The sequence below is a fragment of the Prionailurus bengalensis genome, chromosome B1 (genome assembly GCF_016509475.1).
Source record: "Prionailurus bengalensis isolate Pbe53 chromosome B1, Fcat_Pben_1.1_paternal_pri, whole genome shotgun sequence".
NCBI classification, from domain to species: Eukaryota; Metazoa; Chordata; class Mammalia; order Carnivora; family Felidae; genus Prionailurus; species Prionailurus bengalensis.
In genome coordinates, this window is record NC_057344.1 from 21230319 (window position 1) to 21253072 (window position 22754).

Here is a 22754-nt window from a genome sequence, read left to right on the forward strand (position 1 = left end):
TTCCCCCGCCGTTATGACTTCTCCAGATGACCAATTTTTAGAAGAAAACAACATGGCCATAAAATTACCCCCAAAATCACTTACTTTCCATTGCAAAAGAAAACCAAAGTTCAGAGAATTATTCAAATGCAGACTTTCTTCTATCTTGGACAACTTACACAACCTATATCTGAACTAAATTGTCTGTTGGTTAAATGCAGATATTCACGATCAAACTTTTTTGTAATGACTAGGTTGTAAGGAGGCTGTCTAATTTTGGAAGGAGAAAGCAAGCTATGTTAACTGGTAGAGAATGAAACTAGGCATTTTGGCTTAGAGAATAAGAAACACTGAGATGAATTATGTAATTATGTATTAGAAATTTGCTGTATAAGAAAACTTATGTTTTTTGTTTGTTTTTGTTTTGTTGTTGTTGTCTCTGTGGAGGGGAAAGGAGATGAGCACCCAAGCACCTAAACCATGTGTGAGTGGATGTTTTATAGTATTTCCACAGGGACTTTTTTTGAATAGATGTTTAAGTACATTGGTAGATCAAATGGACTGATGTCCCTTCGGAATGACTGTGATCTGCTGGTTTCTTGCTATGGGTTCTACAGTTTCTAAGAAAGCTACCTGATGGTCTGCAAAAGACAATTATGTCCTCCAGTGCAGTGACTGCTGGACAACTGGAAGTTCTGCTGGTCTGTGTGTAAGGAAAGGTTTCTAAATACCCAGAAGGCTGCCACAAATTTAAGACACTTACCCGAGTTCTTTCATATACAAATCCTTAAAAATAATGTCTGGTCATTTTGAAGATTAAACAGCATGCCCTTAGTACAGCGCCAGTGAGACAGGCGATTAATGAAAGTTAATTTATTTATTCCAATTATATATTTATAGTCCATATGAATACTTGCTTTTCCATAAACAGAGACTAAGAACTAAGTATTTGTCAAGTCTAAGAAAATAATTTTATTCTTCCTAAAGTTCTATTGCCAGAACATGTAGAGAAAGAAAAAGAATGAAGAAAAAAAACACTGTACCAAATGCTGGCATTTGGAATGACAATACATACTGGGATGAAATTTAAACGAAAATATGTGTTAGGTTGTTTTGTGATTTAGATACCCTTACCAAAGCCTCAGATACATATAGTTCCAGATTTTCTCCTTTATTAGCTTTCACAGCTACCTATAAAATGTGTTCTTCCTATAACATTGTATAGAAGCAAATTGCTGAACGTAGCACAATTTAAAAAGAATTTTCAATAAAATTAAATAAAAACTAGATTGCCTAAAAATTAAATATTAATTTTATTACTAAAGCTGTTCTCTATGAAAAGCTAACTCACAGTAAAGATCAAAAGAATTCATTGACTTCTGTGTCTAGAATTACTACTTATTAACAAAAAGAATGTTTTTAACATTAGGAATTTAGAAAGTATATTATTATCCAATCACAAACCTATTAGCTACTTATATAAAAACATTATTATGAAAGGTTGTTGGACTAGATGAAATGGAAGGCAATCTTCTTCTATTAGGTAAAATATACATTTACTTGTATTGCTTCTTAAATGTATCTTTAATTTTAAAAATTAAATCATGTATGAGCAGCTGATGTATTCTTTTCATTTAGTGTTATTAAAAGTTACCTTTTTGAGACGGCACATTTGTAGGCATGGTGTTTCCTGACATTATGAATATTTAAAAACAAATGTTTTTTGAAAATTTATCATCTGGAAATGAAAAATAAGGCTTTCTACAGTTGAAAATAGTAATTTTTCAAAAAGGTTGACAGGAAAAATATCTAAACAAACCATTCTTGATAAAGAAAGGAGGCAGTTTCAAATTAAAAATATAAATTTAAATGAGGCAATTTTTATAAAATATTGATACTAGCTAAAATCACATGCATAGGTACTTAATAACAGAGGGCCAGCAGTGAAACTTAAATATGATAGGATTTATCAACAATAAATAAACATTTATAGTGCAAATCGTGCAGAAAAATTTCTCAAAGCAAAGACCATAGCAATCATTCTAATCTGTACAAAATCAGTCTCAGTTCTGTATACAATCTATACAGGGTATCTATGAATTCAGTCACTGTGATGAAATACCAATTTGCAAATCATACATATTAATTTGCTTATTAGTCTTGTGTCATTTCTGTCTTGGTAGGTTTTCAGGAAAATCTGAAAAGAAAAGAACATAGAAAACCCTAAGATTTAACTTAAGATGATAAATTCTCATCTCTTGATGTTCTCTTCCAATTCAGACATGTCTTTAAGAAGATAACTGGACTATGAGGGAAAAAAGGTGGGGAAAGGATTCTAGCATGTTCATATAAACAATTACTCAGTGCCCACTCTCTTCTTAAACTGTGATATGAAAAATCAACCCCTCCCCAAGGGACTGACAGTATGATTTAAAAAACAAGATATAAAACAAGTCAATGTTGGCACTAATGTTATGTACAACTAGATGAAGAGAAGGGGCAGATGAGTTTGAGGTGGAGAGAAGAAATTCCTGCCATTTCCCTCGCTATAAATGCTCCCAGGGAGGTTCCCATGCTCCCTTCTCAGAGTGCACTGCTTCAGCCCACCTGAATGAGCAAAGGACCACAGACATGACGCTAATCTGCTGGCCAAGCTGCTGCCGGGTCAGCCTATTTGCTGGGGATTTGTAGTGAAACCCCGGTTAGTCGCCGTGAGCTACTTGAACCATCCTAATACGGTCAGGCCTGTGGGCAGCAATGGTGGAGCATGTGTAAGTGTAACAAAGAAAGGCTCTCTGAAGAGCAAGGTGGGGGAAGCACATGAGAGTGAGAGACAGAAAAGAACAGATGCGAAAATGAGAAACAAGCAGCCTTGGCAAGGGTGTGAGAAGAAGCCTTTGGTTATTACAGCCTCCTGCCCTGTTTTCAAGCTCAGCATCTGAGCTGTCCTTTCCTACATTTTGGCTCTACAAACTATCTCTGCATTGTTCAATAACACAAGCTTTTACTCAAATTTGGTGGGGTGGGCAATAGTTTTGACAACCAAATCATTCCTAAAACTAGATAGATGGAGAGGAAAAGGAAGAGAGTGTTGGGACTGAACAAAGACACAGTAATAAGAGAAAGAACATCAAATGGAGAACGTATGGGGAAAATGGAAAATTAAAGTGGGTGCTCTCGAATATATGCCAGATTATAGAGGGCTTAAAACCAGAGAGAAATTTAATAGTGATACTGCCATTGCTAAGTTCTAGAGCAGAGAAATTATACCATTGGCTGGTTTTAGGAAGATCATTCTGTCAGTGCTCTATAGGAAGGGGAAAGCCTCAATTCAGGGGACTGGCAAAACATTTACTGGAATAATCCTGGTGTGAGATGGAAAAGAGACAGACTGGAAGTTCATCTTAAAGGAAGAAATGACAAAGGAGACTAGTGAGAAATGTCAACTAAGTGATACGGTTTACTCCATATACCAGCTAAGAGAAAGGTACTAATCATAGATAGAGTTTATAATTCTACATACGTAGCTGTCAAAACACTAAAAAAACAAACACACAAAAAAACAAAAAAGAAATTCATTTAAGGCAACAGCACAGTGACAAAATATACAAAAGATTTCTATTGGTTAAATGCTTATGTATATAAAATTATACATAATGTATAACACAGAGCATTTTATATGTTGCATATAACACAAAAGCTAAGACAGAACTCAACAGGCACTGGTAAGAATACTTCAATTAAAGAATACTCAAACTTTCCGGAAAACAATTTACCTATAGTGGAGCATGGAATTGGCTGTGCGTTGTTATTGCTTGTTGAAGTTTCTCTTCCTTGGCTCTTCTACAGTGGCAAATCTAGAAGATTTAAAGTACCAGTCATTTCTCCAATGATTTACTTAATGCTTCCTACATTAGGACAGAATTCATATAAGAATCCTTTAACTTGTTGACATTTTTTACTTTTGAATGTTTAAGGTAGCTCAGAATTTGAAAATCATCACCCCACAAACATTGAATTGCATTTGGAAGATAACCTTTGCCTGTAAACTTCCAGAATGTAAAATAAACCTCTTTATATCAATTCTCTGATTATGTAATTTCAAATACCTGTGTTTTAAAAATATAAAAATCCTACTGTTGTTAATCAGGAAGATTAATTAAAACTTCAAGGTACAGTTATATAATATCAAAGAAGAATAAACTAGAAATCAATGCCTTGCAAATGCTATAACCATAGTTTTTAATGTGCCTAAACTTCAATTTTCTCTGATGGAAATGGGGATAACAAAATCTGGCCATGTTCCTTAATAGGATATGCATATATATCATACACATTTTATAAAGTTTATTAAGAAAAGGTTACTTTTAAAATGTGATGTTTCAGAGAAATTAGGTAAATATTTAGAACTTTATCGAAAGGCAAGATACTGTTAAATAGACTTTCTTGATCTTTCTTTAAATGTAATGAAAATCAGAACAGAAAAGAAACTATTCCAGAATGTTCTCAGTAACATTTACAAGTTTTAAAATAACTAAGTATACATTATTCCCTTTTGAAACAACTTGTTGAACATAAGAAGGTGCATAGCCTACAACCACTGACTAGACTTTAGCTGATATAGTAGCTTTAGAACAAAATCATAGTAAGATGCTGCTACCATTCTTAAAGAACAGAGGTTCTTTCGTCTCTTCTCATGGCACTCAAAACTCCAGCTCAGTACTGCGCTAACGTTTGCTCATGAATACAGTTAAGTAATTGGATATTGCACTGTCCCTTGTCCTCAACTGAAGAGTATTACATACTGTTCTCTTTTCCATGAAGCTACTGAGAAAATCATCTATTTCGGTTTTTCCCTCTAAGAAATCTTCAGCAATATTATCAGATTCTTCCTCAGCTTCATGAGCAGCTACTTTCAATCTTGCCTGCAAGGCACTCGCACTACAGCTCTGAAAAAGAAAATCAAGCGCTCATTTAGTTTATTTACACCGCTCAGAAAAATGAGACAGGGAAGGGAGAAATTCATTGTACGCCTTATATTGCGTCTTTTTGAGGAAATCTGCTACCACCCAAGTCCTCAGCTTTTGGAGATAAGGGTAGATACCTACCACAAAAAAACCCAATCCAAAGCTGCAAACCAGTAAATGAGGGAAACTGGGCCAATCGGTGTCTTCTGGGGATTTAGGAATTAGGTCATTGCGGTAGGCACCCTCTAAGAGGACACCTAATTATCCCCAGCTCCTGGTGTTGCTGCCCTTGTGTAAATCACCTTCACTTGAGGGTGGGCTGCACACAGGGACACACTTCTAATGAATATGGCGAAAGCGATGGGAATAAATTCAACCGAAAAGGCACAAGACCTGCACAAACACTGGTGAAAAAACTGAAGAAGTCCATGAATAAGCAGAAAGACATCTCGGGTGCATGGACTGGAAGACTTAACACTGTTAAGATGACAATACTACCCAAAGTGTTCTACACAGTCAATGTGATTCCTATCAAAATCTCCATGGCATTTTTGGCAGAAAAAGAAAAACCCATGCTAAAATTCATCAGAATCTCAAGTGACCCCAAATAGCCAAAATAATCTTGAAAAGGAAGAATAAAGACGCATATTTGCTGACTTCAAAACTTATTACAAAGTGACAGCAATCAAAACAGCGCTGAACTGACCTAAGAGACATGTAGACAAATGAAAGATCAAGCCCCAAGATATACCCTCACATACATGGTCAAATGTTTTCAAAAAGTGTGCCAAGACCATTCAGTGGGGGAAAAGACAGTTTTGGACAAATAGTGCAGGGACAACTGGATCTTCACATGCCACATGAAGGTGGACCCTTATTTTACCTCACATATAAAATTGAACTCAAAAAAAAATGAACTTAAAGTGGACTGAAGACCTAATTGCCAGAAATAAGACTATTTTTAATAACAGTCATGCTAGTGGGTGTAAGGTGGCAACCCACTGATACATCACGTACACGAATGAACCATTTTCTTATCACCCTTGCCAACACTGGTCATCTATCTTTACAAGTCTGGCTCACATGGATGATGTAAAATTTGATTATTTTTATTACTGACAGGCTGAATGTCTTTTCAAATGTTTCCATTTATTTATTCATTGAATATTTATTGAGTATCTACTCTGTGCCAAGCACTGGACCCGGTACTGGGTATATGGGCGAATACAATACGGCATGCTTCTGCACTCATTGCAACAACAGTCTAATGAAATGATTTACATGCTTTAGAGTGAGAAGACGGACTCATCATTCCCGAAGATTCTGAGTGAGCACATCGAGACACAAGTGTAGGAATCAAGGTTGTATTTTTTAAGTGTTTCAAAAATAATCTCAAGCAATTATAAGTGGCACAGAAGACCGAGTATACCCGTAGGTTTATTGGACATTCATATTTCTTTTTGAGTTTCTTGTCTTTCCTTTGCCTATTTGTCAGGACTCTTTATGGGCCACTGGCATTCGTACATGCTACATATGCTACAAATATTTGTTCCCTTTTCTTTTAATTTTGATATTATAATCTTCAGTATATGCAAGTTTTAAACTTATAGACAGATAAACAAAATTAATTTTTTTGTGCTTCTGCCTCTTGGATGATACTTGGAAGCATTTTCCCACCATAATCTCATAATTACCTTTCATAATTCTGGAATATTTTAAGTGTGTATGGTGTGATACAGGGATCTTCTTTCTAAATGGACTGCCAATTAAATAATTTATTAAACCCTCAATTTTCTCTGACCCATTACTCATATACACAAGTCTATTTCTGAATTGCACAGTCCGCTCCATAAAACCATTTTTCTCTTCCTACAAAAATAATCTTTTAAATTATGAGATTTTATAGTGTTATTCTAACACCTGGAAAGGGGGGGGGGTGGTTTCTTCCCCCATTGATTCTTTTTGTTCAAGCTCTTCCTGACCACTTTTAACCATTTAGTTTTTCAGATGAACTTTAGAATAAATCAAACTGAAAAAAAAACCAAAAACAAAACTGGGGATTTTGACTAGAAGTACATTAGAGGCACCTGGTGGCTCAGTTGGCTAAACATCTGACTCTTGGATTTTGGCTCAGGTCATGACGTCGTGGGCTGTGAGTTCGAGCCTGACATCAGGCTCTGCGCTGAGAATGCAGAGCCTACTTGGGATTCTCTGTCTCCCTGTCTCTGCCTCTTCCCCACTCGTGCTCCCTCTCTCAAAATAAATACATAAAATAAAACTTGAAAAAGAAGTAGATTAAATTTTTTGGGGTGCCTGGGTGGCTCAGTCCATGCTGAGCATGGAGCCTACTTAAGATTTCTTTCTCTCTGCCCCTCTCCCCTGCTCACGCACTCTAAAATAAAAATTTTTTTTAAGTAAATTTTTAAGTTATTTTGAGAAGAATGAAATCTTTATAATAGTGGATTCACTCCATGAATATTTTAGGTTGCTCCATTTACTCAAGTGTTCTTTTTTGTCATTCAGTAAAGTTTCCTAACTTCCTTCACCGGGTTCAGTTCTAGGTATTTTACAGTTCTGTTGCTATTGTAAATGAGTTTTTTTCTCTACCTCACTTTGCATTAGTAGCTGCTGGAATCTCGGGGGAAACTTTCTCAATATGCTAGGATTTTTGCTTGTTTTTGGTAAATAACTATTTTATTTTTTCTTTTATACTGTACCTCTTTTTTCTTGTCTTGTTGCACTGGCCTGAACCTTTCCAGCATTGCTAAACAGGAGTTATATTGGGGCATCACTGTCTTATTCCTAATGTTAAGGGGATCTTGAAAATGTTTAGCAATTCAAATTTTTGCTGTTGGTTTCTAATATTCTTTATCAAGTTAAGGAATTAATTTCTATTCTTAGTTTACTAAAAATTTATAAAGAATCATAGGAATATTGTGAAAAGCTTATTCAGTATCTACTAAACTCTAATGTGCATCCAAGAGTATTTCATTGGATTCTCTCAGATTTTCTGGTTAAGAGGGAGGACAGTTTACATTTGATTCCTGACTCTGACACTTTCTATTTATATGACATCAGGGAAGTTATTTAATATCCCTGGGCCTCAGAATGTTTATCTGTACTATGAAAAAGTAGTACCAACGCCTACCTCCTAGGATTTTGAGGGAATAATGGGCAATATATGAAAACAACATAGTGCAGTGTAAGTTGAATTTTATAAATGCTTCAAGTAATTTTATAAAGTGATTTTTATTTTTTACTTAATTGGATCTCTAGCAAAGAGTCTACTATTTGTGGTGAATTAAACTTTACAATTTCATGTCTTTCCATTTGCTAAGTTTTCATTTAAGGTATCTGTACATAAGCTTAAAAGTGAGACTAAAGTTCAAGTTTTTTGTTGTTAGATTTTATTATAGAAGGTAAACTGGCATTATAATAACATTCCCAGAAAAGCTATTTATGGGGCTTTTTGTATTTTTCTGCTTTGGAACCAAATATGCTCTTGCATCAGAACAAATCATTTATAATGCCCCATAACTGAGAGCTATTCATCTCACTTAAAGGTATCAAGCCTTATAAAGAAAGTCGCCTAATAAATGCTTCCTGATAATGAAAGTAAGAATGTGGCTCATGCATACTGAGATTAAAAATTTTTCCTATGGGGTTCCTGGGTGGCTCAGTTGGTTTAGCGTCTGAATCTTGATTTAGGCTCAGGTCATGATCCCAGGATCATGGGATCAAGCCCCATATTGGGCTCTTTGCTGAGCATGGAACTTAAGATATTCTCTTTCTCTTTCTCTTACTCTCTCTCTCTCTCTCTCTCTCTCTCTCCCTCCCTCCGTCCCTCCCTCCCTCCCTCTCTCTTCCCCCACTCCTCCCCCGCCTCTCCCCAGTCTTGCACTCTCTCCCTTAAATAAATTAATTCATTAAATGTAAAAATAAAATCTTATGGTAAAGGAAAAGAGCTAAACATCTTACCTCACTAAGTTCATGCTGCCTTTGCATCTTCTTTTCAAAAGTAGATTTCAGTTGTGTAAGCAACTCATACTAAAAGATTTAAAAAAAATGTTATTTGATTATATTTGTAAGTTGTATGAATTTCTTTAAAATGGTAACTAACTCACCTTATCTAAAACAATTTGCCTTTTGGCTTCCAAGCTGGGCTCCAAAAGAAGATTTTTTCCTGTAAGATAAATTTCTGGTTTATTTCTTGGTTAAAGATCATATTTTTCTCAGACAATTTAAGAAGTAAGGAAAGACATACTTGCTAGCTCTTCAATACTTTTTACTAAGTCATCCTTGTCGGTAATTATCTGTTTTAGTTGAGGCAAAGTCACAAATTGTTCCAGTAATATCTCCTCTTGTTCATTCATATCTGTAAGCTGTGATACACTAGCAGCACAACAGAAAAGTTCATGAGTATCAGTCATCTTGTTTTCTCCGTGATGACATATATTCACAATTTTTCCATTTTATTCAGCTGACAGGGCTCTAAATAATTTTTGAACTATCGGTTTTTATATATGCATGTAAGAATGCAAATTATAACCTTAAAAGCAAATAAAGTATCAACCAACCACAATGGAACACAAATTAGTCCGAGTGTAGCATCCAATCATGACAGGAGAGTAGGGTTCATGAACAGTCACAACAAGTTAACTTCTCTGTACCTGTTTAGCTAAAAGGTGTGGGGTTATCATAATAAAAGGTGACTATATGCATATGTGTGTGTACAGATTCATAAAATATTTAAAGAAAAGCAATCATGGTGGACTAACCAAAAGTCAATATCCACGGTGTGAAAGCGGGAACTGGATGGGTGGATAGGAATGGAAGCTAAACCTTTATTAGTTTTGACTACAGATCCGTATTAAAGCATTATGTAATTTAAAAAAATAAAAGAAGTCTATAAATTTCAGAGTAAATAGAAATAAATGAAACTGGCTTTTTCTAAGTTACATACCATCCAGAGAAGTATTATTCAGAGACTTTAAAAAATAGTATTAGGCTGCACATTTCAGCCACAACACAAAAGAAATACAAAAACACAAAAGTATAAGAAACAAACTCTTATCCTGAATTCAAGAATCACAGTAATAATATTGGTATTGTAGTTTTGAAAAAGAACAAGTGCCTTTCAGAGAAAGGACTTTAGGCCAGAGAAAATAAATTTCATGATGATCCCATGGCATCTCTGTTTTGTCAGAAAGGACATAGAAGCCAATGTCAAGAATTTGCTAGTGACTCAAGACAGAATGCTTACGTATCAAAAAGAATAATGACTGCAATAGACTGAAACATATCAAATAGTTTTTAAAAAAATCTACGAATTCTTAGTAGAAAGTAGATTCTACTTTAAATTCTTAGTAGAAAGAACTACTTTCTGAAAGAACAGAAACAACTACAGAAACAAACCAAAACCTTTGTGTATCAGAAAGTTGGGAGCTTATGTGTGCATCAACTCAATATTCTGAAAATTGATAAAAAACCAAATAAGCATTTGTCTTTCTGTTCCTATATGAAGTGTATTTAAATACAACTAAATACTTGATTAAGAAAGTTCATCTTCCTGGGGCTCCTGGGTGGCTCAGTCGGTTAAGCGTCCGACTTTAGCTCAGGTCTTGATCTGGTGGTTCATGGGTTCGAGCCCTGCGTCGGGCTCTGTGCTGACAGCTCAGAGCCTAGAGCCTGTTTCTGATGCTGTGTCTCCCTCTCTCTCTGCTCACGCTCTCTCTCTGTCTCAAAAATAAATAAACATTAAAAAAAAAAAGTTTTTAAAGAAAGTTCATCTTCCAGAATTCTGGCCTTTTCTGGAAGTAGAAAATCACATTTGCAACCTTTAACAAAATAACGGAGAGCCAATAATTTAGATGTTTCAACCTGTCTCAGTCTTAATGTCACTAAAAATAGGGCAACCAGACATCATTGTTGCCTTATATAAATGATGTAAAAGGAAGTATGTACTAATTATAAGTATTCTTGCCAAAGGAACTGAACCTAAATCTTTTTTTTTCACCACTGAGGTATAATTGGCATATAACAAACATTGTGTATGGTTAAGGTGTACAGCTCAATAATTTGATAAAACTGAACCTAAGTCTAATTAAAACTCTATATCTAGCTACCAACAGAAATAGGGAAATAGAAGAACATTTCACTGGTACTACAATGATGCAATTAGGCAAAAACAGGATATAGGAAATTCTATAAGCCAAATAACCAATTTCTTCAACAAATATATAACATGACATGTATATAACTTATATTACCACATATATGTATTTACATGTGTATATGTGTGTGTATATATGTGTGTGTATATATATGTGTGTGTGTGTATATATATATATATATGTATATATATACACACACACACATATATGCTGATAAAAATGGGGGGAATGGTTCACAACTAAAAAAAACATAATAAATATGGTAATCAAATATAATAGGTAAACCTTGTTTTGATCCTGATTCACCTAAACTACCAACGAAGAGATTTAATTATTAAGATCCTGGGGTAATGAGATACTATTAAAGAATTATCATTAATTTTGTTAAGTATGATGATATTGGGGTTATGGTAAACACAAAGTCCTTACCTGGTAGAGAAATTTAGTAAAGAACTGAGTAAAAATGCTATGTTTGGGATCTGGTTTAAAATAATTCTGACCCATACCCACACTTCCCAAAAAGGGCTACAAGGGTATATGATGCAAGACAAGCAAAGAGGTTCACCTTTTTGTATTTGTGACATTTTCATAATAATTTTTTTTAAAAGAAGGAAGAAAAAAAAGAATCCTTTATAACATGGGAAAAATAACAGTATCTACTTTATGGGGTTGCTGTAAACATTACAGTGCTTAGACAACCTTAACATGTATGTAATATAATATAAATCTTCACTGACTATTATCAGCAGAAAATAATAAATCACTACTTCCTAAAAATGACTGTGAAACACTGAGTCAATTATGGTAAACATTTTTTTTTTTTTAACCGTAGGATTTCTCATGGGTATCTGGCTGTACATCCCTGGTAGGAGATATCCCAAAGACAAAAAGAACTACAAAAACAGATTTTTAATTACATTCAGAAGCATTAGTAATAACAGCCTTATGCATATTATAAATCTTCAATGTGGTATAAAGGATGTAATGTTTCCCAAAGTTGAGTGGCCACAAAACAATTTTTCATGAAGTGTCTGAGAGAAGCAGTGTTCCATGAAAAATAGGACCTTAAACTTGAATAGTACAAATTTATTTCCCATCAATTTGAATACAATTTGGCTTGTAAAAACACTGTGCTATTACTTTATGAGAACATTAATATGTTTCTCTATGTACAAAATTCTACCTACAAAAGGAACAATGAGAAGGTCTAAAATAGGCCAAGAAATATTTGAAATCACTGGAGATCATGTACTGAGAAATAATTTTCACAATAACCTAAGCCACAAAAGAGAAAGGACATTGTTATCCTGGAAACTATTATATCATTCCCAGTATCTAGAAAAATCCCTGGGTACATAGTCAATAAATACAAACTACAAGACATAAAACTGATTTATAAAACTTTCCCACTAAGACAACCACAATACAGAAATAGTGAAGATAAAAACAACCCAAAAAACCCTTTAACATGGATATGACAATGATGATCTGGTCAAATAGACAATGAATACTAACGTTACTCTCCCAAGATTTTTACCTTAGTTCTGAGAGTTCTGGAAATGCATCAGGGACGTCCGGCATCTTGTAACCAAAACCATTTTGGCTTATCTAAAGAGAGTTTGAAATGGTATTAAACTTTAGCCATCTTTTTGACTGCTCCTATTTACTTATAAATGTAATTTTTAATGGATCACATCTTACAATTACCACCTTCATCTTCTCATCTTCGCACTTCACATTGTCCTTATTTTTCCCCCCTCCTTTTTTTTTTAAGTTTATTTATTTTGAGAGAGAGAAAGAATGTGGGCAGAGGGGAGCAAGGGGCAGAGAGAGAGAGGGCACGAGAGAGAATCTGCTCTGTCAGCATACAGCCTGATGCAGAGCTTGAATTCATGAACTGGGAGATCATGACCTGAGCCAAAGTTGGACCTTTAACTGACTGAGTCACCCAGGTGCCCTTCTCTTCTTTCTTTCTTTTCTTATTTTTCAGCATACCTTGTATATATAGGGTTAATTTTTTTTTCTTTCGTGGGATCATGTAAGTACCTGTGTTAGCTCTTTCCTGGGCAAGTATATGACTATTAAATAAAACACTTAACTGAATCTGTAACAAGTGCAGAGAATTATCTGTGGATTTTACTGCTACATAAGAATACATTTGTCTCATCTGAAAGATACTGAATATAAACAAAATTTAGTAAATTGGCAAAAGTCTGAATAGTTGCATAACTAAGTTCCACAAGACAGTAGGGGAGATAACAGGCAATCTGTTGTTTAAATTAAAACAACTTTTTAAAATTGAGGATCCTTGGAAAGTTCTCTTGTAATTTTGTTTATACTAATTTGAGTATTACTATGGGTGAGACTCACTGAAGGTTAAAATGAAGGTTTTTAAATCATTTTATATGTTTTATTCACACAGTCTCTCAGTAACGTCCCACATGGTAACAGTTACCACTTAATTTTTTTTTAATGTTTATTTAGTTTTGAGAGAGACAGAGACAGAATGCACATGGGTTAGGGGCAGAGAGAGAGGGAGACAGAGAATCCGAAGCAGGCTCCAGGCTCCGAGCTGTCAGCACAGAGCCCAACGCGGGGCTCGAACTCACGAGCTGCGAGATCATGACCTGAGCTGAAGTCGGACGTTCAACTCACTGAGCCGCCCAGGCGCTCCCAGTTACCACTTAATTTAAGAAAAAATTTTTTAAACCAGTGAGACACTTGAAGCCCTTAGCAAGGTAGAGAGCAGACCCTCCACAGTCTGAGACCTACTTCTCTTTCATGATCAGTTCTCGTGCCTTCATGTCTATTTCCTCTATCTCTAGAGAGATCTATTAAATGCAGTTTCACAAGAATGCAATTTGGTTTATGCCTCCAAGACTTTGTCAATACTATTGCCTTTTCACAGAAAACTTTACATAACCCCTCTCATTCTGACAAATTCATTACCATCTGTCAAAATCTGGCCTCAAACATAAACAAATACATTCACTTATCTGCCCCATTTTAATTGAGCACCTACTATGTGTATCAGGGGGTGGTTTGAGGCACTAAGGACAAAGTGGTGAAAAAGCAGAAACACATTTTTTATAAAAGCATCGCTTCTAGTTCTACCTCAGTTTCTAGGAGTACTGTATCTTCACCGTAATTCCAAACTACCTCTTCTACTCTACTGGAAGTTTCATATTTGCAATTATTTGATAATTTGCTGGTCACTTCTGAGTTTGTTACTTGAGCTGAAAATGCGATTTAATCTTTTTATCTTTTGTGCTTTACTTAGTGGCTGCCACAAGAAGGCATATGATAAATATTTGTTGACTGGACAATCTCAAGGATACAAAATGTAGAAAACTGAAGATACCCACCGGTGCTGAAGTGTCTGTTGTGGGAACAGGTAATGGCAGATTTGAAAGGACGCCAAAAGAAGGAGCAGCGGGTTTGGCTGTTGTGTAACTTGTTGTTGAAGAAGAAATAGTGTCAGCAACAGACAAAGAAGTGATGGTCCTGTTAGCTTCTTGTGGCGGATATGGAGGAAGAAATGGAAATCCCTGAGATGCGTAAGGAGGCATCCCACTTGGATTACTGTATAGGCTAAAAAGAAAGACAGAAAAAAACATTAGATTAGACATTAGGGGTAAACCTATAAAACTATCCCCACATGGTTCTAAATAACAATGGCCATGCAACAGAGATAGAATCTTGTTACTATAATCATATAACCGACTTAAAATATTATATAAACTGATAAAATATGACGCCACCCCAATAAATATGGTTTCCATGAAAAAGCACAATGTTTTAGAAAACATAATATTCAACTAGTCAGAGAAGAAGTGAACAGACAGGCTCTTTTTTGAGTTTGGAGCATTCCGTTAGCATTAATCATTATCTTCATAAGAAGAATGGAGGACGTTTAACCCAGAAAACGTATTCAAGACAGGTTGCTTGGATCGTAGCTCTCATTTTATCTGGAAAAATATGACTGACAGTCATGACTGCTTTTCTAAAAGATTTCAAAGGAAAATAGTTAAGTGCAGAGAAGAGCTGCTAAAAACAAATATAAAACATAACTCATTTTATTGTGCTTCACAGATACCGTATCTTTTAAAAAACTAAGTGCTTGTGACAACCATGCATCGAAGTAAGTCTAGTGGCACTATTTTCCTAACAGCATCTGCTCATTTCATACGTTGGCATCACATTGTCATAATCCTTGCAATATTTCAAACTTTTTCATTATTATTGTTGTTATGGTGATCTGTGATCAGTGACCTTTGATGTTACTATGGTAACTGTCTTGGGGTGCCATGAAGTGCACCCATATAAGACAATGAACTTGGGGCGCCTGGGTGGCGCAGTCGGTTAAGTGTCCGACTTCAGCCAGGTCACGATCTCGCGGTCCGTGAGTTCGAGCCCCGCGTCGGGCTCTGGGCTGATGGCTCAGAGCCTGGAGCCTGTTTCCGATTCTGTGTCTCCCTCTCTCTCTGCCCCTCCCCCGTTCATGCTCTGTCTCTCTCTGTCCCAAAAAAAAAAAAAAAAAAAAGACAATGAACTTAACTGATAAATGTGTGTGCTCTGACTGTGCCACTGGCAGGCTGGTCCCCATCTGTGTCCCTCTTCCCTGAGATGTAATATTGAAATGAGGCCAATTAATAATCCTACAATGGCCTCTTAAGTGTTCAAATGAGAGCCACAGGTCTTTTACTTTAAATCAAAACCTAGAAATGATTGAGCTTGGTGAGGAAGGTGTATCAAAAGCCAAGATAGGCAAAAAACTATGCCTCTTGGGCCCAACAGCCAAGTTGTGAATGGAAAGGAAAGGTTCTTGACAGAAATTAAAAGTCCTATTCCAGTGACACACGAATGAAAAGAAAATGAAACGGACTTAGTGCAGATGTGGAGAAAATGTTAATGGTTTATACAGAAGGTCAAACCAGCCGTAACATTCCGTTAAGCCAAAGCCTAATCCAGAGGAAGGCCCTAATGCTCTTCAGTTCTACGAAGGCTGAGAGAGGTGAGGAAACTGCATTAGAAAAGTGGGAACTCGGCAGATTTGGGGTCGTGAGGTTTAAGGAAAGAAGCCTTCTTCGTAACACAGAAATGCAGGGTGAAGCCGTTAGTGCTGATATAGAAGCTGCAGCAAGTTACTGAGAAGACTGAAAATAATACAGGTGGCTACACCAAAGAATGGATTTTCAATGCAGACAAAACTGCTTTCTGTTGGAAGAAAATGCCATCTACGACTTTCTAAGGTAGAGAAAAGAAGTTGAAGTTGATGACTGGCTTCAAAGGTCCAAAGGACAAGTTGACTCTCCTGTTGGGGGCTAATGCAGCAGGTGATTTTGAATCACCATTCAAAAAAATCCTAAGGCCTTTTAAGAATTAGGTGAAATCTAGATAGAGAGTTAAGATGGAAGAGTTGAATGGAGACTTTGAGCTTGTCTCATCCCTGAAACACAGATCAGCATCAAACAATTTTGAACACCTAGGAAAATGATCTGAGGATTAATCCAACAATCGGTGTAATGTGAGCCAGAGAACTTGGCAGGTACATGGTACAGAGAGGTGAATTGGGCGAGAGAAAAACCATGGAGCCATAGAGGGTAGGGAACCATATTCGCGCAGAGAGGACAGAGAGACCAAGAGAAAGAAGAGTGCAGCGCGCTGAAATGAAGGAAGAAAACAGCTGGAGAGAAAGAGAGAAATAAAGAGTGAAAGCACTCACAGGGGACTGCACAAGAAACCTGTTCCTCAAAGCCACTGACGGGGAGAAAGGAGAGGGTTTCGATAGGGCCAGGATTCTAGAAACAGTGGAGCACAGAGGCTGAAGTTTCGGAGCTCAGGGCCTGGAGGTGCTCTGGTGAGGAAGCAGGACCAATCCCCAGGAGCAGGCAGTGGGGTCTGAGGGTTCCGTGTGCCACACAGGGAGAAGCAGTTGCCCTACCTGCAATGAACTGCATACTGCCATACGTTTTCCCCGAGGGCAAGAGTCCCAGCAGACCCCAGAGTGCTGCCACATTTACTGATATTGGAACAGAGATGCCAGAGTGCAGCAAAACCTGGCGCCAGCTGTGTGTTGTGATTTACCGTAAACTCTGAGCCTCTGCCACTGCGTGATCGGGCAAATGTTTTCTGGGACAAGACGGCACCTGGCCATTGCTTGATCGGACCCTTCCCCCAGAGAATCAGCATGGGTCCAAGTAGGGAGGGTCTCTGAAGTGTGGGTTTTGAAATGCAGTCCCATGTGAGATAAAACTCTAGAAGGAGACAGCTTGGACACAGACAGGGTAAAGGCGGGGAGTGGACAGAAACCTGAGGCAAAGGAGCAGTGCTTGAATGTGTGTCTGTAAGAGCACAAAATGCCCATGCCAGAGACTAAAGAGCTGGGTGAAGCCATTTCCGCCTTTAGTGCACACGTATACATACTTATGAGCTAAGCAGTGCCACCAAATGGACAATGGAGCCGTTACACCAAACCCCACCCATTTGTAGTCTCCAGGCACATGCCCCAGAAGAGCAGCACAAATCCCTTCAAAATGCTTGGTCTACTGTTCCTTTTCTTTGCTTCTGTTTTTGCCTCTGTTGTTTTCTTTTTTCTTCCATTTTTTTTTCTCTTTCTTGGGTAAAAAGAGTTCTATTTTCTCTTGAAAATTTTGATACTACTTTATTTTATTCCATTTTAATATTTAAAAAAATTTTTTAACTTTTTTTCCTTTCTCTTTCTTCTCTTTCCTATCAAGCTTCTTTCAAAAAACAGAATGAAACATACCTGGCATTGGCTTCCTTTATTTGATTTTGTTTTGTTAATATTTTTTTAATTTTTACTTTTTATTTTATTGTTTTTCTTCTCCTAAAATGACAAGACAGAGGAATTCACGCCAAAAGAAAGAACAGGAAGAAATGATGGCCAGGGATTTAATCAACACAGATGTAAGTAAGATGTCGAACTACAATTTTAAACCATGATTATAAGAACACTAGCTGGGGTTGACAAAAGTATAGAAGACACCAGAGAATCCCTTTCTGAAAAAAAAAAAAAAAGAACAAAAATCTAGTCAGGGAAAATTAAAAATGCTATAACCGAGATGAAATATTGAATGGATGCTGTGATCTATGAAGCAGAGCAGTGAATCAGTGATATAGAAGATAAAATTACAGAAAACAATGAGGCAAAAAAGAGGAAAAATGGGCAAAATATCGTAACATAAAACTTAGAGAACTCGACGACTTATTAAAAAGGAATAACATTTATATCATAGGAGTCTCAGAAGATGAAGAGAGAGAAAAAGGGGCAGAAGATATATGTGAGCAAATTGGAGTAGAAAACTTTCCTAATCTAATAAAGGGCACAGACCTCAAATTCCAAGAACAGAGAACTCCCATTAGGTTCAACAAGAATTGACCATCAACAAGGCATATTGTAGTGACATTTACAAAATACTTACCAATTTAAATGCATTTTATTTATTTTTCTTGTCTGATTGCTGTGGCTAGCATTTCCAATACTATGTTTATTAAATAAAACTAGTGACAGGACATCCTTGTTTTGTTCCTCATTTTAAGGGAAAAGCTCTCAGTTTTTCACTACCGAGTATGCTATTAGTTGTGGGCTTTTCATATATGGCCTTTATATTTCGTGGTATGTTCTCTCTAAATCTACTTTGTTTAGAATTTTTTTCTCATGTATGGATGTTGTGCTTTGTCAAATTATTTTTCTACATCTACTGAAATGATCATATCATTTTTTATCCTTCCTCTCAGTGATATGATGTACCATATTGGTGGAGTTTTAAATATTGAACCACCCTTGCATCCCAGGAATAATGCCACTTGATCGTGGTGAATGATTTTTTAATGTATTGTTGGATTTGGTTAGCTAGTAGTATTTTATTAAAGATTTTTGCATCTATGTTCTTCAGAGGTTAGTTCACTTTTTTGTGGTGTCTTTTTTCTGGTTTTCTGATCAGCCAAATGCTGGCCTCAGAGAACAAATTTGGAATCTTTCCTTCCTCATGTATTTTGTGGAATAGTTTGAGAAGAATATGTATTAACTCTTCTTTAAATGTTCTGTAGAATTTGCCTGTGAAGTCAACTGGTCCTAGATTTTTGTTTGTTGAGTTTTTTGATTACTGATTCAATATCCTTGCTAGTAATTCATCTGTTCAAATTGTCTGTTTCTTCTTGTTTCAGTTTTTGTAAGTTATATGTTTCTAGGAATTCATTTGTTTCTTCTAGGTTGTCCCAATTTGTTGGCAAATAATTTTTCATAATATTCTCTTACAATTGTTTGTATTTCACTCATTTGTTATTTTGTTTATTTGGGTCCTTTCTCTTTTTTTGGATGAGTCTGGCTAGAGGTTTATCAATTTTATTGATTTTTTCCAAAGACCCAGCTCTTGGTCCTGGTTTCATTGATCTTTTTTACTGTTTTTTTGTTTTAGTTTCTGTATTATTCACTTCTGTGCTAATCTTTATTATTTACTTCTTTCTTCTGGTTTTGGGTTTACTTAATTCATTTTTTTTTTTTTAGCTTCATTAAATATGTTAAGTTGTTTGAGATTTTTCTTCCTTCTTGTGGCAATCTGTACTGTTATAATCTTCGCTCTTAGAACCACTTTTGCTGCATCCCAAAGACTTTGGATCATTATGTTTTCATTTTCATTTGTTTCTATGTAATTTTTAATTTCTTCTTTGATTTCTTATTTGACCCATTCATTGTTTAGTAGCATGTTATTTAACCTCCATGTATTTGTACTTTTTCCAGACCTATTTTTTGTGGTTGACTTCTAGTTTCACAGCATTGTGGTCTGAAAAGAGGCATGTTATCAGTTCAATCTTTTCAAATTTGTTGAGACTTGTTTTGTGGTCTAATATGTGTTCTAGTCTAGAGAATGTTTCATGTGCACTTGAAAATAATATGTATTTTCCTGCTTTAGGATGGAATGTATCTATCTGTTAAATTCATCTGGCATAGTGTGTCATTCAAAGCCACAGTTTCTTTGATTTTCTATAGATGATATGTCCATTGATTTTAGTGAGGTGTTAAGACCCCACTATTACTGTACTAGTATCATTTAGTTCCCTTTTGTTTGTTGTTAACTGTTATGATTTGGGTGCTTCCATGTTGGGTCCATAAACATTTATAACTGTTATATCCTCTTGTTGGGAAGTCCCCTTTATTATGATATAGGACCTTCTTTATCTCTTGTTACAGTCTTTGTTTTAATGTCTATTTTGTCCAATATAAGTATTGCTACTCCAGCTTTCTTTTGACCTCCATTTGCAAGATAAATGTTTCTCCAACCCCTCACTTTCAATCTGTTGGTATCTTTATTTTTTTTAATGTTTATTTATTTTTGAGACAGAGAGAGACAGAGTATGAATGGGGGAGGGTCAGAGAGAGGGAGACACAGAATCCAAAGCAGGCTCCAGACTCTGAGCTGTCAGCACAGAGCCCAATGCGGGGCTCGAACTCATGGACTGTGAGATCATGACCTGAGCTGAGGTCGGACGCTTAACCGACTGAGCCACTGAGACGCCCTGTTGGTGTCTTTAGGGCTGAAATGAGACTCTTAGAGGCAGCAGATACACGAGTCTTGTGTTTTTATCCATTCTGTCACCCTATGTTTCTTGGGGTAGTTAGTCGATTTACATTCAAAGTAAGTGTCAATTGTATACGTATTTATTGCTATTTTGTTACTTGTTTTGTAGTAGTGTCTATAGTTTTTCTCTGATCCTTTCTTGTCTTGCTGTTTACTGGTTTGCTGGGTTTTTTTTTGTGTGTGTGATATGCTTGGATTCCTTTCTCCTTATTCTTTGCTCATTACTTTCTTTTTAATGTTTATTTTGAGATAGGGTTGAGGGATAGAGAGAGAGAGAATCCCAAGCATGCTCCATGCTGTCAGCTTGAGGCCCAATACAAGGCTCAATCCCACCTACCAACAGATCACGACCTGAGCCAAAATCAAGAGTTGGAAGCTTAACAGACTGAGCCATCCAGGCACCCCATCTATTATTGGTTCTTAATTTGTGGTTATACAAAGCATAGGTTTAAAGGACATCTTCTGGATATAGGAGTCTATATTAAGTTGATGGTTGCTGACGTTTGAACCCACTTACTCCTCTCCCCCACATGTTTTAGGTATATGGTATCATATTTTACATCCTTTTGTGATCCCTTGACTGATTTTTACAAATATACTTATTTTTCGTATTTGTGGTCTTTCTTTTCTACTCAGAGGGTTCCTTTTAATATTTTTTGTAGGGCTGGTTGAATAGTCATGAATTCCTTTCGTTCTTGTTTGTTTGAGAAACGATTTCTCCTACTATACTGAATGATAGACTTGCTGGATAAAGTATTCATGGCTGCAGATTTTTCCCTTTCACCACTTTGAATATATCATGCTGCTCCCTCTGGCCTACAAGGTTTCTGCTGAAAAATCCAGATACCCTTATGGGTTTTCCCTAGTATGCAACTGTCTTCTTTTCTTTTGCTGCTTTGAACATTATTATCTCTTTCTCACTACTTTCTGCCATTTTAATTACTATGTCTTGGTATGGATCTCCTTGAGTTGATTTTTAGAGGGGATCTCTATGCTTCCTGGGTCTGGAAGTCTGTTTCCTTCTGCAGATTAGGGAAGTTTTCAGCTATTATTTCTTCAAATAAATTTTGTCTCCCCCACCCCCTTCTTCTTCTGGAATCTCTACAACGTGAATATTCTTATACTTGACAGTCATTGAGTTCCCTAAGAGTAGTCCCAATTTGCATCAATTTTTTTTCTTTCATTTGTTCAGCTTGGTTACTTTCCATTACTCTCTCATCCAGATCATTAATTTGTTCTTCTGCTTCATCTATTGCGTTATATATTCCAATAAGTCCATTTTTAATTGCACTTATTGTGTTCATCTCTCAGTGGTTATTTTTTATCTCTTTGTTAAGGGTCTGATGGCCTCCACTCTTCTCAAGGCCAGCAAGTATCTTCACGATCAATACTTCAAATTCTCTAACATGCCTACTACTCATATCCGTTTTACTTAGGTTTCCTGCTGTGGTTTGGTCTTGTTCTTTCATTTGGGACATATTTCTCTGTCTCCTCATTTTGTCTAACTCTCCATGTGCTAGGAAGGCCAGCTACATCCACGAGATCCTGCAGTGTCTTGCAGTGCAGTGCCTCCTGTTCCTCAGGACCTGGCACTCGGGGGGGGGGGGGGGGGGGGGGCGTGCCTCTGTGTGTTGTGTGTGCCCTGTTGTGTTCCTGCCACTTTTCCCTTCAGTCCAGTTTTTCTGCAGTGGCTTTCTTGGTCTGCTGTGGGTAGTGTTTGATCCCAGGGGAGTGAAGTGCACTGGTCTGCCTGCTAAATAAGGCCTGGAGCCTCTGCTGTGGGGACTGAGATGGCCTAAGTGCTAAGTGGACCTGCATAGAGTGCTTGGGCAGGGCAGGCACTTTTAACATGTTTTGCTTTAGGCTTTTGCAGCAAATGCCTTAGGCTTTTGTGTATTGGGGTGCTGGCAAGGGCTGTGCAGTTCTTCTGGGGGAGGGACCTCACAGTGCTGGGGACTGAAGCAAGTGTGACTGGTGAGGGCATATCCAATGAAGCATGGGGTGGCAGGCCCTGGCATAAGCAAGTTACATAG

The 22754-nt window shown here is 36.7% G+C and overlaps 1 protein-coding gene across 2 annotated transcripts in view; it reads right to left on the reverse strand.

Moving 5' to 3' along the window:
- Window positions 1-837: 837 nt before the first annotated feature.
- VPS37A (VPS37A subunit of ESCRT-I) overlaps window positions 838-22754 on the reverse strand; it is a 46418-nt gene continuing 24501 nt past the window's right edge. For both annotated transcript variants that reach the window (XM_043560090.1, XM_043560099.1), the window contains 8 exons: window positions 14485-14710; window positions 12657-12727; window positions 9211-9338; window positions 9071-9129; window positions 8925-8993; window positions 4785-4928; window positions 3756-3836; window positions 838-2176 (listed from right to left, as the gene is read on the reverse strand). In XM_043560090.1, the coding sequence (XP_043416025.1) occupies window positions 3756-3836; window positions 4785-4928; window positions 8925-8993; window positions 9071-9129; window positions 9211-9338; window positions 12657-12727; window positions 14485-14710 (778 nt within the window). In that variant the 3' untranslated portion in view covers window positions 838-2176. The remainder of the gene's footprint in view (window positions 2177-3755; window positions 3837-4784; window positions 4929-8924; window positions 8994-9070; window positions 9130-9210; window positions 9339-12656; window positions 12728-14484; window positions 14711-22754) is intronic.